This window comes from Myxine glutinosa, chromosome 11 (assembly GCF_964187855.1).
Source record: "Myxine glutinosa chromosome 11, kmMyxGlut1.1, whole genome shotgun sequence".
NCBI lineage: Eukaryota > Metazoa > Chordata > Myxini > Myxiniformes > Myxinidae > Myxine > Myxine glutinosa.
The window spans coordinates 17,602,655-17,617,944 of NC_136271.1; the positions used below are offsets into that span (position 1 = coordinate 17,602,655).

Genomic DNA, 15,290 nt, shown 5'->3' on the forward strand with positions numbered 1-15,290 from the left:
CTAAATTGGACGTCCCCACACAGACCCGTATACACACAAAGGGAAAAAATAACTGGTGAAAATAAATGTGTGTGTGTTTCTCAACTAGGCACTTAGCTCTGAGTGTCTCCTGAACCCCATCGGGAATCGTCCAGGCCCCGAGCACGCAATCTGGGCGCGGCACAGGCCCTGGTGGGAAGTAGGCCTCAGCACACCCTCATTCACTCAGCCGCGCTCGTCCTCGTCACCCGCCTCACCAGCACCCATGTTTCTCAGCGCAAGAGCGCTATGAACTGTGACTGCACGGCACCAATGTTCCAACGCAAGAGGGTGGAAAATGTCGGAGCACGACTGTTCATCACCAAAGTCCCAAAGCAGAGAGCTTATCGGCGACCGTTCACTTCCAGGTCCAGAAACCGAGAGAACACCAGAGCGAAAATGTTCGTCCGTTCATGATGAAATCCCGAAGCAGAGAGAGAGAGCCAAGAGCTCGTAAACTTTGACCATTCTTTATGAAATCCCCAAGCAGAGAGAGAGCCAAGAGAGATATAAAATGCCGACTGCATGCAATCAAATCCAGAAGCAGAGAGAGAAAATGTCAGCCCTCCAACTCCTTTGTACTCAAGGCTCTCACGTCATCCAATGCCGCTCGTGCTTGCTCCAACCAGCGAGTCCATCTCCTCGTTGCTCGACAATCCTAACCACTCACTGTTCTTCGGGGCATGGCCTCCAGGACCTGCCTGCTTGATGGTATCACACGTTGGTGGTATCATCGTTGGTTGAATGTCCTGTTTCCGGTTAGCTTTTATTGAGTGTCGTTTAATGCACTATTTCCTGGCTTTGTGTGTGTGCTGTATTGTCATAAGGCACAGAGGAAAAATAACCGAGGCCATTTACATACAGGGGAATCATTACCCATAATTCCTAACTAATTAACATAACCCCACCCCTCTCATGGGGTCACTTATACGCGCTTACACGACATCCGGTCTGAACGAATTTCCTACTTATGATACATGGGGTTTCTTCTTCATCGCGACAAACAGAGCATGGTATACTATACACTGCTACATGGACTAAGGTAATCATTGCCTACCTCCCACAAACGTAACAATACTTTTAGTGCCAGTATTTGCACCAGGCCTAAAGTGCAGCCTAAAAATTGTGAAATGGTGCATTTTAAGGCATTTTTTTGATTTTCATTCTCATCAGGCAGCATATACTTACTGAGAATACCAAATGAAAAAAATTGTTAGCATTGCAGGACCAACAAGATAAAGCAGATGTTACGGAATACCAATTATCAGCTCACTTAGATGTCGGTTCACTGAATTACAATGTAATGGAGTTTTTGGTTCCATCATTACATTTCCCTCGAAGAACGAGTGAAATGGTTCAAAATGTACAATATCTCAAATCATGTTAATGGCACAGGTGTCTACATACCTACCATGTTGCTGTCTCGTCAACTACCTGGAGCGATCAAAAGGTTTTCAAAAGTAGGCAGAGTGAGGTACTCAAGATAGCCCAATAAATGAGCCTCACTCTCTTCCACACACACACAAAAGGGTGTGTCATGTGGTGTGTTTTACTTCCGATTTAACGAAATACCGACATTTGATATGATTTTTCAGTATACAAAGATGTGGATATATGTATACTGTATATCCACAAATCCACAAAGATGCACAAAGATGTGGATATATGTATATATATATATATATATATATATATATATATATATATATATATATATATATATATATATATATAGATATATAGATATATATATATATATATAGATATATATATAGATATAGATATATATATTGTTACAGACGTGGCTTGGATGTTATTTACCGAGCGGTTTATTGGTATGACCACGTCTGCACAAGTTACCCGATTGTGCCCGAACGTTGACTAGCCGCGCTATGCTGGCTCAATAAGAAAAAGAAGACACCCGGCTGGATTACAATCACACAATACGACACCAACGTTTCGATTCTCAAGTATATTCGTACGGAAAAGGTTAGATTACAGGGGCTAGAGGTATATTACAGGAAGACAGGCACTTAGACACACTCTTATATTAACCCCGGACAGACGACAGACACACGGGACAAAATGCTGACTCACACGGGGGTTGATGAAAAGGACAGCGGGTATCGATGGCTCAAGGTGCACTCCTGGCTCAAGGCAGAATCGACTCGGTCCGGTCCAGAGATGCGGGGAGGTATCGTCGCGCTGGGGGTGGCGGTGGCTTCTCTCTCCAGTCTCCAAGCTGAGGCGCATCTGACGTCACGTCCGGCAAGCGGCTGCGTATATCCGGCGGGGAGTGACACGCCCTCGGCTCGTTAGCTCCGCCTCGTGGAATCGGCACGTTGCTTCTCATTGGGTGCGTGCGGGGGGGGTTACTGGCTCCGCCCCTGACGAGGAGCTGACAGCCAGCCCCTTCGGGGTAACCCCGTGGAGCGCATGGTCTGGAGCTAATCGAGCCGGTGTGAGGACGCATCCTCCCCCGCTCCGCCGCCATCTCCTCTGTTGTTGTTGTAATTGTTGTTGTAGTTGTTGTTATTGTTGTTGTTTGGGGAAGAAGATGGGAGGAGGTATGGGAAAGGTCCTAAACTCACTACTGATGCCATATAATCACATTCTGGTGCAACGAAGAGTCATAATTAATGGAGACGAGGCCTTAACTGACATAGAATAAGAATAACTAGGAAGATGTCCGAAAGTTGTCTACGTGTGGTGCGGTGGACCTGGGCACGACATTTAATGGGGGAATAAGGGGAAGGTCGGCTCTACTGATTGTTATTTACATGCAATGGGACTAGGGAATGGGGGATTGGGGAAAGTTGGGGAGTATTGGAGAAAATAGGGGAATATTTACAAGCGGATATGGAGGCCAAATTCCATATTCGCAACATTGCACCCTTCTCTACCCTCGGGGCGTCCCGACCCGATAAATTTTTACCTACTTTAGTGTGGCACGCAATGTAGTTCCCTCTACTATTAACTCTACCCTGAGTGCGACAGTTTTACAGATATTCACAAATGAGTAAATATGTCCCCCTGCGACGTTGCACCCTTCTCCTCACAGAAACACACCCACAGGATAACCGAATCCGGAAAGAATTCTCAAACTAAACATACAGCCGGTAGGGAGCATTATTTACAAGACTATGCTGCTATTTACACTACGATCCAGGACCTGTTTTTGGAGGAACACATGCAGATGTTATGCATAGAGAGAGCGCGCTTGCCAACATCGATACACCAACCCACGAGTGCTCTGTGGCCGACGGCCTTTAATAACGTGCAGAGCACCCTTTCCCAGCATCAAAAGCACCACCCCACCACACAGTCAGCACCATCCGGTGCAGTCACCATTGTTCAATGATTAAAAATAAATGCGACAACCCCTAACCCTGCAGGTGTCTCTTGCTCTTCTTGTGGTGCACTTGGTGTCAACTAAAAGTGGTTCACCTGTATGGCATAGGTGCCACGTTGACCCATAGGTCCTTCCACGGGTGGTGCTTGGCCGCAAAAGAGCTGCGGTCCATTGTGGGTGGCCACAAACATTGCGGTCCATATGGTGTATCGATCCAGGCAGCCAACAGCGAAAGTGCAGGCCCACAACTGCGTAGCCAGCACCTCTCTCTCCTCTCTCTCTACCCCAAAGCCAGATCCTCGGAGGTGGGAGACAAAAGAAGAAACAAGTGAGTAAGGTGGTAAGGGCGCAAAAGTGCACGCAATATAAGGTAATGCACACTGGGGGCACATGGGAACCAGGTGAGACAGGTACGTTCCTATCGTACGCCCCCCCCCCCCACCAGGTAACCTACATGGCCCCTCCCTTACCCCTTACTGTATCCACAAAACACAACACTACCCATAAACATCTACTTTACAAATCAACAAACATCCCTACTGTCTTCCCCGTTCCTCCCATAAACCAAATTCGTCTTCTCTCCCTCCTAACCAATCAAATTTGCCATTTTCAACTCTCATCAAAATTTGCCATCTCCAACTCAACATCATAATTTGCCATTACCAATTCATCATCAGTCCCTCCTAGGGAGGGAGAGATGGAATCACCCCAATGTCTCATCCACGTCGTGATGCGTCTCACAAATCCCCAGCAATCTCATTTCCTGCACACAGAACAAAGAAAACACAGGTGTGGAGTCATCATCATCACCACAGGTAAGTGGCTGCGTATGGTGCGACAGGTTCATCAATCCTAACTATTTCCTAAATGACTTTAACAACTTTACACTACCCGGGGTCTCTCTCCGGCCAAACCATTGGCCCTCTTACACTATGGGTTCTAAAAACCAATTCCCATTGGCCAAACTGTGGTGCTCTTCAATTTGGGGTCTCACTCCCCCGATTCATCTCCCGGTGCCCTCGCACAATTTCTGGGCTGCGGCGTGTACCTCCCCCAGTGGGTCTACCCACCTGCACACCTCCACCACTGCAGTTGCCTCCGAGCTTACCTGCTCCTTGCCCTAACCTAACTACCTGGGGAAGGCCCTCTGGCACTCTCCCCACTCGGTGCCGTCTCTGGCACTGGGCTACCCGGGTCCATCCTCCGGATCCTCGGGCCCCATCCACAACTCTACCGGCTCCCAGAGCCCACCTGCGGCCTCACCTGGCCGACATCCTCACAGTGGTGGAGTGCCCAACCAACTACACACACTAACAGGCTACACGCCCAGCCATTTCCACAACACTAATGCACCCATTCACAACACCATTCTGCAACCGCACCACAAATGCCAATATCCAACCACAACTTACCTATTCCCTCTACCTAACACTTACACTACCCGCCCCGGGTATTCGTGAAAGGGGTCCACTCTTCCCCCATCCACACCTTCGCACCATGCACACCACTCCGTACCACTTACTCCAACTTTCTCCACACACCTGTACTTGCACACCTGTGCTCTCACACCTGGTGCCACCGGCACCCTTCTCTCCCCAAGCGCATTCGCGCTGATCCACAACACTCACTACTCATACACTACTCCACACACCTGTCCAGTTGCACACCTGTGCAATCACACCTGTTCAATTCTCACAAACACGGCATCATCTCAGCTAACTACTCCCTTCTGAAACTTGCGCTTCCCAGTCGTCCCTTTAAACTATTGCGCTCCCTCGTCATTATCATCCACACTAATCTACCTGCGTCCCCACTACAGGTATCAGTCACTAACTAACCTTAACGTTACCTAAGGTCATCTTCTCTAGATCCCTACACACCATATCCTAACCCTCCCGGGCTAGTTTTCACTGCCATACACCCCATAATCTAGTGCTCCTTTGCCCCCCACCTGTGAGGGATGGTGGATTTGCCATCCCACCACATCGGGGGTCTCTCACTACCAATTTTGCACATCAAATTTCAACAAATCAAAAATTTGGCCAATCACTGCCCATCATCTGCCAATCACTACTGCCAATCCTTTGCCAATCATCAAATTTTGTTTTTCTCTAATTTTGGGTCCAAAACACTAACCTCATCACCCAGTCTACTCACTACTGCCTCTCGGTGCGCCAATTCCTGTCCAAAGCCCGGCTTCGTAAAGCCAAGCAATGGATGCTGGTTGTTTTGTGCCAGCGGCCGGCTGCATCCTGCCTTCGGTGCAGGGAAGGAGGTTTACCCGGCCCGAGATCCCACGCATCACCTCGGCGTGGAGCCATCCAATGTCCCGATCTCGACCTGCCGGCACGTCTCAACAAAACGTGGTCGCCATAACGACCCTTCCTATCGGGCTGCAAGCTCCGCCTAGTGGAGCCTGGACGCGGCCGTTCAAAGCGAGGCCCGGCACGCACCGAGGGCCTGACTCGGCTATAAGTCGTTCTAAACTCTACCCCGTCTAACGTCGATGCTTCACCTGCATGCTTACATCCCGCAGCCCGTTCCTTGCTCATACATGCAGCTGTTCCCATTCTCCTTGTACCGTTCCTTACACACCCAGGCACACCCATTCCACTCACAGCCTTGGTCACACACCTGACCACCGAACACCTTGGCACACATTCGTTGCTCGCACACCTCACCAATACACCGCTTCGCGCCCCCTCCTCTGTCACCTCCTCTGTGACAATCACAGGTGTGCCCTCATTCGCACACCCAACCACGTGCCTCACCACCAACTCCAGCGTGCATTCCCACTCACGCTCTACCATTCCAGGTGTGCATCCTTCCATCCCAGGTGTACATCCTCGCTCACCTGTCACAACTAACTCACGCTCCATGTCACTCTCACTACTTTCACCTCCATTCCTGACAGCGCACTCACCCTTACTCTTGACAGCGCACTCTTTCCTCGTGCACCTGTCCGTCACACACCTTTCTCGCGCACACTCTCCCGTTACACCCTCTGTAACACTCACCACAGGTGTGCATTCTTCCTTGCCTTTGACAGCGCACTCTTTCCTCGTGCACCTGTCCGTCACACACCTTTCTCGCGCACACTCTCCCGTTACACCCTCTGTAACACTTACCACACCGCGCTTCCATGTGCTCCCTCGCACACGCGCTACGACCGACTCACTCTCGCCAGCACCCTCACTACTCCTTGGCACGCACTTTTTCCTCACACACCCCAGAGTCGGACTTTCTTGCACACCTCCTTTTCCGCACACCAGACCTGTCGCACACTTCACCAACGGCCTCTCACGAACACCCGGGTCTATCTCGACCCCCAAGCTTCTTAAATCCCCTGGCGCATCATACGCACGACCATATTGGTCACCACTTACACCGGGTCCTCTTCCTCTTCGCTTCTCCTCCATCACCTGCGAATCCCTCATCCGGTTAATGAGCACATCATCACGATCCAACCACAGACTTTGGACCAATTCTTTTATCTCCTCTTTTATCTCTTTCTTATCCCCTCTCCGTCGCTTCTTAATTTCGCTCATCCCTTCTTCCACTTCTTTTAATTTGTGCTTCACCTCTTTTATTCCCCGGTACGTCTCCTCAAGCTCGTCCTCCAAGGCTACCTTGACCGTTTCCATGTGCGTCCTCACCTGCCGGTCCTTCGTCTCCATTACCTCTACCACCTCGTCCAACCTCGTTGTCAGTCCCTCACGTACCATCTGACATTCCCTCTTTGTCGCTATCAAGTCATCTTTTAGTTCTTTCTGTGTCGCCTTTAAACCTCCTAATACCGCAGTGTTCCTTTGAACCTGCTCCACTAACTCCGTCTGTCCCACCGTCAGCTGCTCCACCTCCTGCGTCAGGTCCTCTATGCCCCCTTGTAACTTTACAGTCCCCTTTCTCACCTCCTTTTCCATGTGCTCCTCACAGTGCCTCACCTCCTCGCGCACTCCTCCGACCTCCTCACTCACTCCTCTTCTGATCTCCTCTCCCATCACTTGCATCTCCTGCCCAGATGCCACCCTCATCTGCTCCATTTCCTCCCTGTGAGCATCCAGTTTGGTTTCTACCCCCATTCTGACCCCCTCTATCTGCTGCTCCATTTGTTTAACTTCCCTTTCCGCTTGGTCCCTCATGTCCCTCAATTTGCCTTCCATACTGTTTTCTAACCCCTCTAACCCATTTTTCACTCCCTCTATCTGATTCTCCTGGGCAGCCATTCTATTTTCTACCCCCGTTAACCCATGTTTCACTCCCTCTATCTGATTCTCTTGAGCGGCCATTCTGTTTTCTACCCCCGTTAACCCATTCTTTACTTCTTTTATCCCGTTGTCTAACCCCTCAAAATTATTGTCTAACTTCCCAATTTTCTTGTCTAACTCCTCAAAATTATTGTCTAACTTCCCAATTTTCTTGTCTAACTCCTCAAAATTATTGTCTAACTTCCCAATTTTCTTGTCTAACCCCCCGATTTGATTCCCTAGTCGCTCCCCCATTCTGTTTTCCATTTTCTCCATTTCCCTGGCTCTTTTTTCGTTGTCGCTCTTCGACTCTGCCATGTATTCGCTAAACCGTGCCATGAACTGCTGCATGTCAAACGGCTGCATGTTAAAGCCCGCTGATACAGCCGGCTCGGCTACCGCGCGCTCGTGCGAGGCGCCTTTTTGCGCGCCCGCTACTTCGTGCGTGACGGCGCTATTTTGCGAACCTGCCGCCCTCACTGCTTCGCTCTCCTCTTGTCCCTCAATTTGGTCCTGGACCGACCCTGCTTCACTCTCCCCTACCGGACCCCAGCCGTCTTGATCCGCCATAGCGCGACTTTCAAAATTCGAGTTTCGTAAAACAAATTCGAAATTTCGCCGTTATACTTTCGTCGAGCGCAGTACCCGCGCTCCGGATCGATTTTGTCGAGCGCCGTACGCGCTCCGGATCGATTTTGTCGAGCGCAGTACGCGCTCCGGATCGATTTTCCCTCCCAAAATTTGGGCCTAACTAATTTAGTCCCGGGTCCGAATCCCACTCCTGACACCAATTGTTACAGACGTGGCTTGGATGTTATTTACCGAGCGGTTTATTGGTATGACCACGTCTGCACAAGTTACCCGATTGTGCCCGAACGTTGACTAGCCGCGCTATGCTGGCTCAATAAGAAAAAGAAGACACCCGGCTGGATTACAATCACACAATACGACACCAACGTTTCGATTCTCAAGTATATTCGTACGGAAAAGGTTAGATTACAGGGGCTAGAGGTATATTACAGGAAGACAGGCACTTAGACACACTCTTATATTAACCCCGGACAGACGACAGACACACGGGACAAAATGCTGACTCACACGGGGGTTGATGAAAAGGACAGCGGGTATCGATGGCTCAAGGTGCACTCCTGGCTCAAGGCAGAATCGACTCGGTCCGGTCCAGAGATGCGGGGAGGTATCGTCGCGCTGGGGGTGGCGGTGGCTTCTCTCTCCAGTCTCCAAGCTGAGGCGCATCTGACGTCACGTCCGGCAAGCGGCTGCGTATATCCGGCGGGGAGTGACACGCCCTCGGCTCGTTAGCTCCGCCTCGTGGAATCGGCACGTTGCTTCTCATTGGGTGCGTGCGGGGGGGGTTACTGGCTCCGCCCCTGACGAGGAGCTGACAGCCAGCCCCTTCGGGGTAACCCCGTGGAGCGCATGGTCTGGAGCTAATCGAGCCGGTGTGAGGACGCATCCTCCCCCGCTCCGCCGCCATCTCCTCTGTTGTTGTTGTAATTGTTGTTGTAGTTGTTGTTATTGTTGTTGTTTGGGGAAGAAGATGGGAGGAGGTATGGGAAAGGTCCTAAACTCACTACTGATGCCATATAATCACATTCTGGTGCAACGAAGAGTCATAATTAATGGAGACGAGGCCTTAACTGACATAGAATAAGAATAACTAGGAAGATGTCCGAAAGTTGTCTACGTGTGGTGCGGTGGACCTGGGCACGACATTTAATGGGGGAATAAGGGGAAGGTCGGCTCTACTGATTGTTATTTACATGCAATGGGACTAGGGAATGGGGGATTGGGGAAAGTTGGGGAGTATTGGAGAAAATAGGGGAATATTTACAAGCGGATATGGAGGCCAAATTCCATATTCGCAACAATATATATATATATATATATATATATATATATAGTTTTTTATTTTTATACTAATGGGGTATGCTTGCACATTGTGTAAGCAATAACAAACCGTGCTTCGTATGTAGGTACATAATGAACAGAAGCTTCATGATTATAGGCAAGCATCACTGACCTGCTGATAGATATCAATTTAGGTTTTATTTATTTATTTTATGGACGTGTTCACGTTGTTTACGTTAATTGTCATTGAAATTTTTACTTGACAGTTTACAGTTATAGAGATTACAATTTTCAAATGCTAGATAACGATTGAGATTGTTTTATTTGCAGAAGCGTTTATGTTTTTTAATGTAAATTTTCATTTACAAACGCTTTTTCTATTTTTCATTTACGGACATTATTGGCATGTTTATTTCACAGTTTACAGTTACAGAAATTAAAATTTTCAAATGCTAGATATTGATTGAGGTTGTTTTTTTTTAACGGATGCATTTTCGTTTTTTAATGTAAATTTTCATTTATGGACACTTTTTGATTCATTTACAGAGGATTTTTCTTTTTTTCGTTTATATTCATTGTCATGTTTATTTCACAGCTTACACTTACAGAAATTACAAATTTCAAATGCTAGATGTTGATTGAGCTTTTAAAAATATATATTATTTAATTTTACGGGCGTGTTTATGGTTTTTTTTTTTAAATAAATTTTCATTTACGGACATTATTGTCATGTTTATTTCACAGTTTACACTTATAGAAATTACAAATTTCAAATGGTCGATGTTGATTGAGCTTTTAAAAAATTATTTTATTTTATTTTACGGGCGTGTTTACGGGTTTTTTTAAACGTAAATTTTCATGTACGGACATTATTGTCATGTTTATTTCACAGTTTATGGTTATAGAAATTACAATTTTCAAATGCCAGGCTATGAGCCAAGGGCGTTGGTCGGTACCATACAGATGGAGTAAGGCTCATTGTGATTTTTAGCAAGATATATGTCCCTAGATATGAAAAAAAAGTGATAGCAGTGTATAACTCTCGGCCATCTCTGTGTTATCACCCGAAATATTATTATACGCCCGCTTCGCTTCGCCAAAAAATGTTATATTTGCTAAAATTGGAATAAATATATGTTTTTAAGGACCACAGAGTGCCAAAAATTTGCATACTGGATGCCAACTACTATAGTAATAGAAAATAGAACATTTGTGGGGGTTATTTATCAAAATATTGATATAATGACAAAAAATATGTTAAATTTAGTGAAAAAGTGGTCGAAATCGCTTCGAGTTCAGAATTCACATTGTACATTTTTGTCAATATTTCAAAAATGAAAACTCCCAGAGTAACATTTGACCCCTCAAAATCTTCGCAAGGAACCACTGCATTGGAATATATCATTACTTTGTAATATGGTGGTTGTTTGGGGCACATATTTTGGCAAAGTTCAAAATATGTTCAACCATACCCCCTAATTTTGATATTTTGGAACGAAACATAGCTTTTGAACATTTTAGGTTTATTCGTCTACTACTTTTGGTATCTCAGTGTAATTTTTGGTATTAGCTAGTATCCTAAAGTAGGTTTGTAACATCAGCTACATTATATTTCACAATGCATGCAAACTTGCTCCACACTCTAGGTTTATCATGATCTCTCGAACAAATACGCCTTGTTATTATACAGTATTATTACCAATCAATTTTTAACACAATTGACACAGATTACAGGCATTTAAAACACATACTAAATAATGCTTATAAATTGAACCTATCCTTTTATGCATCGGGATACTTTAAATTACAATGAACGTCATACATATTATACTTAAATCACTTAACAGAAAATAAATGTCTGAAATGACATCACGAAAGTGTCCCTCCCTTTAGATGCGCAGCATATTTGGCTCAGAATCCGTATTCTTGCTCCTCGTCAGATGGATCATCCTCGTCGAGGCTGTCGTCGTCTGGCTCGACAGACAATGGCTGATTGTCGCAGGTGGCAAGTTTACACATGTCTGTACATTTCAGTCCATTGGCAATGCAGACACAACTTGGTCTTTACCTTGGTCAACTTTGAACTTCACCAAAATATGTGCCCCAAACAACCACCATATTACAAAGTAATGATATATTCCAATGCAGTGGTTCCTTGCGAAGATTTTGAGGGGTCAAATGTTACTCTGGGAGTTTTCATTTTTGAAATATTGACAAACATGTACAATGTGAATTCTGAACTCGAAGCGATTTCGACCACTTTTTCACTAAATTTAACATATTTTTTGTCATTATATCAAAAATTTGATAAATAACCCCCACAAATGTTCTATATTCTATTACTATATTAGTTGGCATCCAGTATGCAAATTATTGGCACTCTGTGGTCCTTAAAAACATATTTATTCCAATTTTAGCAAATATCACATTTTTTGGCGAAGCGAAGCGGGCGTATAATAATATTTCGGGTGATAACACAGAGATGGCCGAGAGTTATACACTGCTATCACTTTTTTTCATATCTAGGGACATATATCTTGCTAAAAATCACAATGAGCCTTACTCCATCTGTATGGTACCGACCGGTCAATTTGGGGGGTCTGGCTCATAGCCTATGCTCGGTGTTGATGAGGTTAAAAAAAATAACATTGACGGGTGCGTTTAATTTTTTTTTTTTAAACGTACATTTTCATTTATGGACATTATTGTTATTTTTATTTCACAATTTATGGTTATAGAAATTACAATTTTCAAATGCTAGATGTTGATTGAGGTTTTCTTTTTTATGGAGACGTTTATGTTTTTTTTTAACGTAAATTTCTATTTATGGACGCTTTCCAATGGTTCTGATTTTTCCCGGTGCACCGACTTCGATGTCTGTCAGCACGCCAAATTTCAGCTTTCAATGACACCTGGAAGGTACCGAACATTCATATCAGTCAGTCAGTGGTCAGAAAGAGCTTTAGATATATAGATATATAGTGAGGAAAATGTTTTCTTACTAACTGCATCTAGTTGTGTGTTCAAAAATAAAACCAGAAGGTTTTGAATGAGTAATGTAGGTGGAATATTCTGCATGATGTCATCTCAGTGCCATTACGATGTCCATCCACCCTTTTTGTTATGCTGACATGGTGGAATTGTCACCTATCCAACACCTGCACTGCTCCGTCTCTCTGTTGTATTTTATTTTTTTGCAGAATTCCTTGAGTTTATGAAAGGAGTGGATTAGTCTTCATCGCTCAACGTGATGCTGCCATCTTAATCGAACACTTCTGAGAGGAAGGACTGTTATACGTCGATAAATAGCTAAACATCTCCATTGATGTTGGTGTTTTGTTATAATACAATCAAAGCCTGTATTTATAAAGGAAGATGCATCACTATATGTGCCTTGTGGTCATTTTATGCCTCCGCCGACAAAGTCGCCGGAGGCATTATGTTTTCGGGTTGTCCGTCCGTCTGTCCTTCCGTACGTCCGTCCGTCCGTCCTTCCGTCCTTCCGTACGTCCGTCCGTCCGTCCGTCCTTCCGTACGTCCGTCCGTCCATCCGTCCATCCGTCCGTCCGTGCTAAACCTCGTTTTTCTCAGCAATCATATGTCTGATTGAGACGACATTTTCAGGGTAGGAGTGACACCCATGCAGAATGTTTTCATGATAATTGTGGCGTCATAGGTCATGTGGTATGGCAGCCATCTTGGATAGAAAAACGAACCTTATCCGATCAACACGAAACTTCACAGACGTGATCCACTACCCATACATATGCAGAGTTATGGCATCTACCCGTTGTGGGACTATGCGGAGGCATATTGGCGACACAGTCGCATTGTTCCAGTTTTTTTCTCATATTTAGTCTAGGCTTGTGTTTCATAAGTTTAAATGCAAACAGGCCCTCTCTAAACAGAATTGCCTCCAGTGAATAACTATCTCATAAAACACAGCTAATTCATTACTTTAGTTTGGATTTTAGGGAAAGATTACCCAAGATGGGATCACACCCCAAATGGGACAAATTTCAATTTTAATTTTTTACAATCACTCCAAATGCAAGAAATATTAATATAACCTGAAGAAGATAGGAACTCATTTTATGTTATCCCTTCACCTCACCTGGTCTGGCTCTCTCAACCCGCCCTCTACCCCCATCCCTCTCACTGAGCCGAAATAATGAATCAATCTCCTCCCGAATTTATAGATTTGTGTCGACTGTCGAGTTCTCCAATAGCAATGGTTATTAGCCCCCGTTTGACTTGGTCCGAAATGGGGGCTTATGGACTTGGTCTCGTCCGTGCGTCCGCAACCATATCTCGGAGATGTATGGACTGATTTTGTTCATACTTGTCACAAAGATGCATGACGCATGACGGTATACATACACACATCATTTTTTTTTCACGATCTGATCAAAGGTGGCCGACTGGCGGCCATTTTTGTTGAAAAAACCTGATGTTGAACATGTCCTCAACCATTTATCGGACATGCATTGGCTGATGTTGTTCAAATTTGGCAAACAGATAATGAATTATGGCTTACATATGGTGGTCATTTTTTTTTTCTGAGATCACATCCAAGATGGCCGACCGGCGACCATTTTGTTACTTAAACGTGTCTCCAACAATTTCACGGACATGCATGGTACGATTTTGTTCAAACCCGGCACAAGCACCTCATACACATGCACCTCACTTTATTTTGTGATCTGATCAAAGATGGTGGACTGGTAGACTGGCGGCCATTTTAGTTGTAAAGAACCCGATATTGAACACGTCATCAACCTTTTCTCGGACATGCATTTACCGGTCTTATTCAAACTTTGCACACAGATGAAGAATGATGGCTTACATATGCACATCATTACTTTTCGAGATCAGATCCAAGATGGCCGACTGGCGGCTATTCTGTTACTTAAACATGTCCCCAACCATTTCTCGGACATGCATGGACCGATTTTCTTTAAACTTGGCACAAAGATAATACATGAGTATACATATGCAGAAGATTTTGTTTTGTCATCTAACCAAGGATTGCTGACTGATAGCCTTTAACTCCCTACAGCAAAATTACTAAAATCACAGAGGAAGCAATGACATTTGATGTCTTTTTCTTCTTGTTTAGTAAAAATGTCATGCCCATACTTGAACACTAACATACAAGAGGCCATATATATATATATATATATATAGTAGGTGTGCAAATATGGCAGAATCTCTCACCACATAGTCCACTCACAACCCCCCAATCTGGTCCACAACCACCCCTTCCATTCTCACTCTTATCTCTTCTCACCCTTCTGCTTCTGTTTCTTGAGCTTGTTATCCTCCTTTGTCATTTCTATCACACCCCCTTGTCTTCCTTCCCTCATTGCTCTCTCTAGAGTCATATTTTCTCATTATTACACTCCTCCGCATGGGGGGGGGGGTACATAAAAAGCCTTGACCCCAAAAGGCTTGTCAACGCACAGTCCTATCAGGGTGCACATTTTGTCACATATATAAAGAAAGGGAAAACTGTGGCGGACACAAAAGCCCACTGGCGTGGTGACATCATTCCGTGCACCAAGTGGGCGGTGGCCACGCCCGAGGGGTAGGCGTGGCCTCATGATATACACCGGGCGCGCAGCCCGGAGCGCGCCAGTGTTACAGTGAGCTCCTGAAATAAAGACGCTTATAAGTTACCGCTTGTCCGCTTCCTCCTTGCTCGCAAGCAGCGCGCGTAACGCCGCGCTTTACTGGTGACCCCCTCGACGTTGGATCTGACGGAGCGATCCTTCCACACGCGACGCCATTGCCATGGCCAACCT

The 15,290-nt window shown here is 45.5% G+C and overlaps 1 protein-coding gene across 1 annotated transcript in view; it reads left to right on the forward strand.

Moving 5' to 3' along the window:
- The window catches only part of LOC137436086 (troponin C, slow skeletal and cardiac muscles-like), a 49,454-nt gene extending 36,701 nt beyond the window's left edge, over positions 1–12,753 (forward strand). Inside the window, exon 8 of the mRNA XM_078786251.1 lies at positions 12,687–12,753. Within this exon, the coding sequence (XP_078642377.1) occupies positions 12,687–12,718 (32 nt within the window). The 3' untranslated portion in view covers positions 12,719–12,753. The remainder of the gene's footprint in view (positions 1–12,686) is intronic.
- The last annotated feature ends 2,537 nt before the right edge of the window (positions 12,754–15,290 follow it).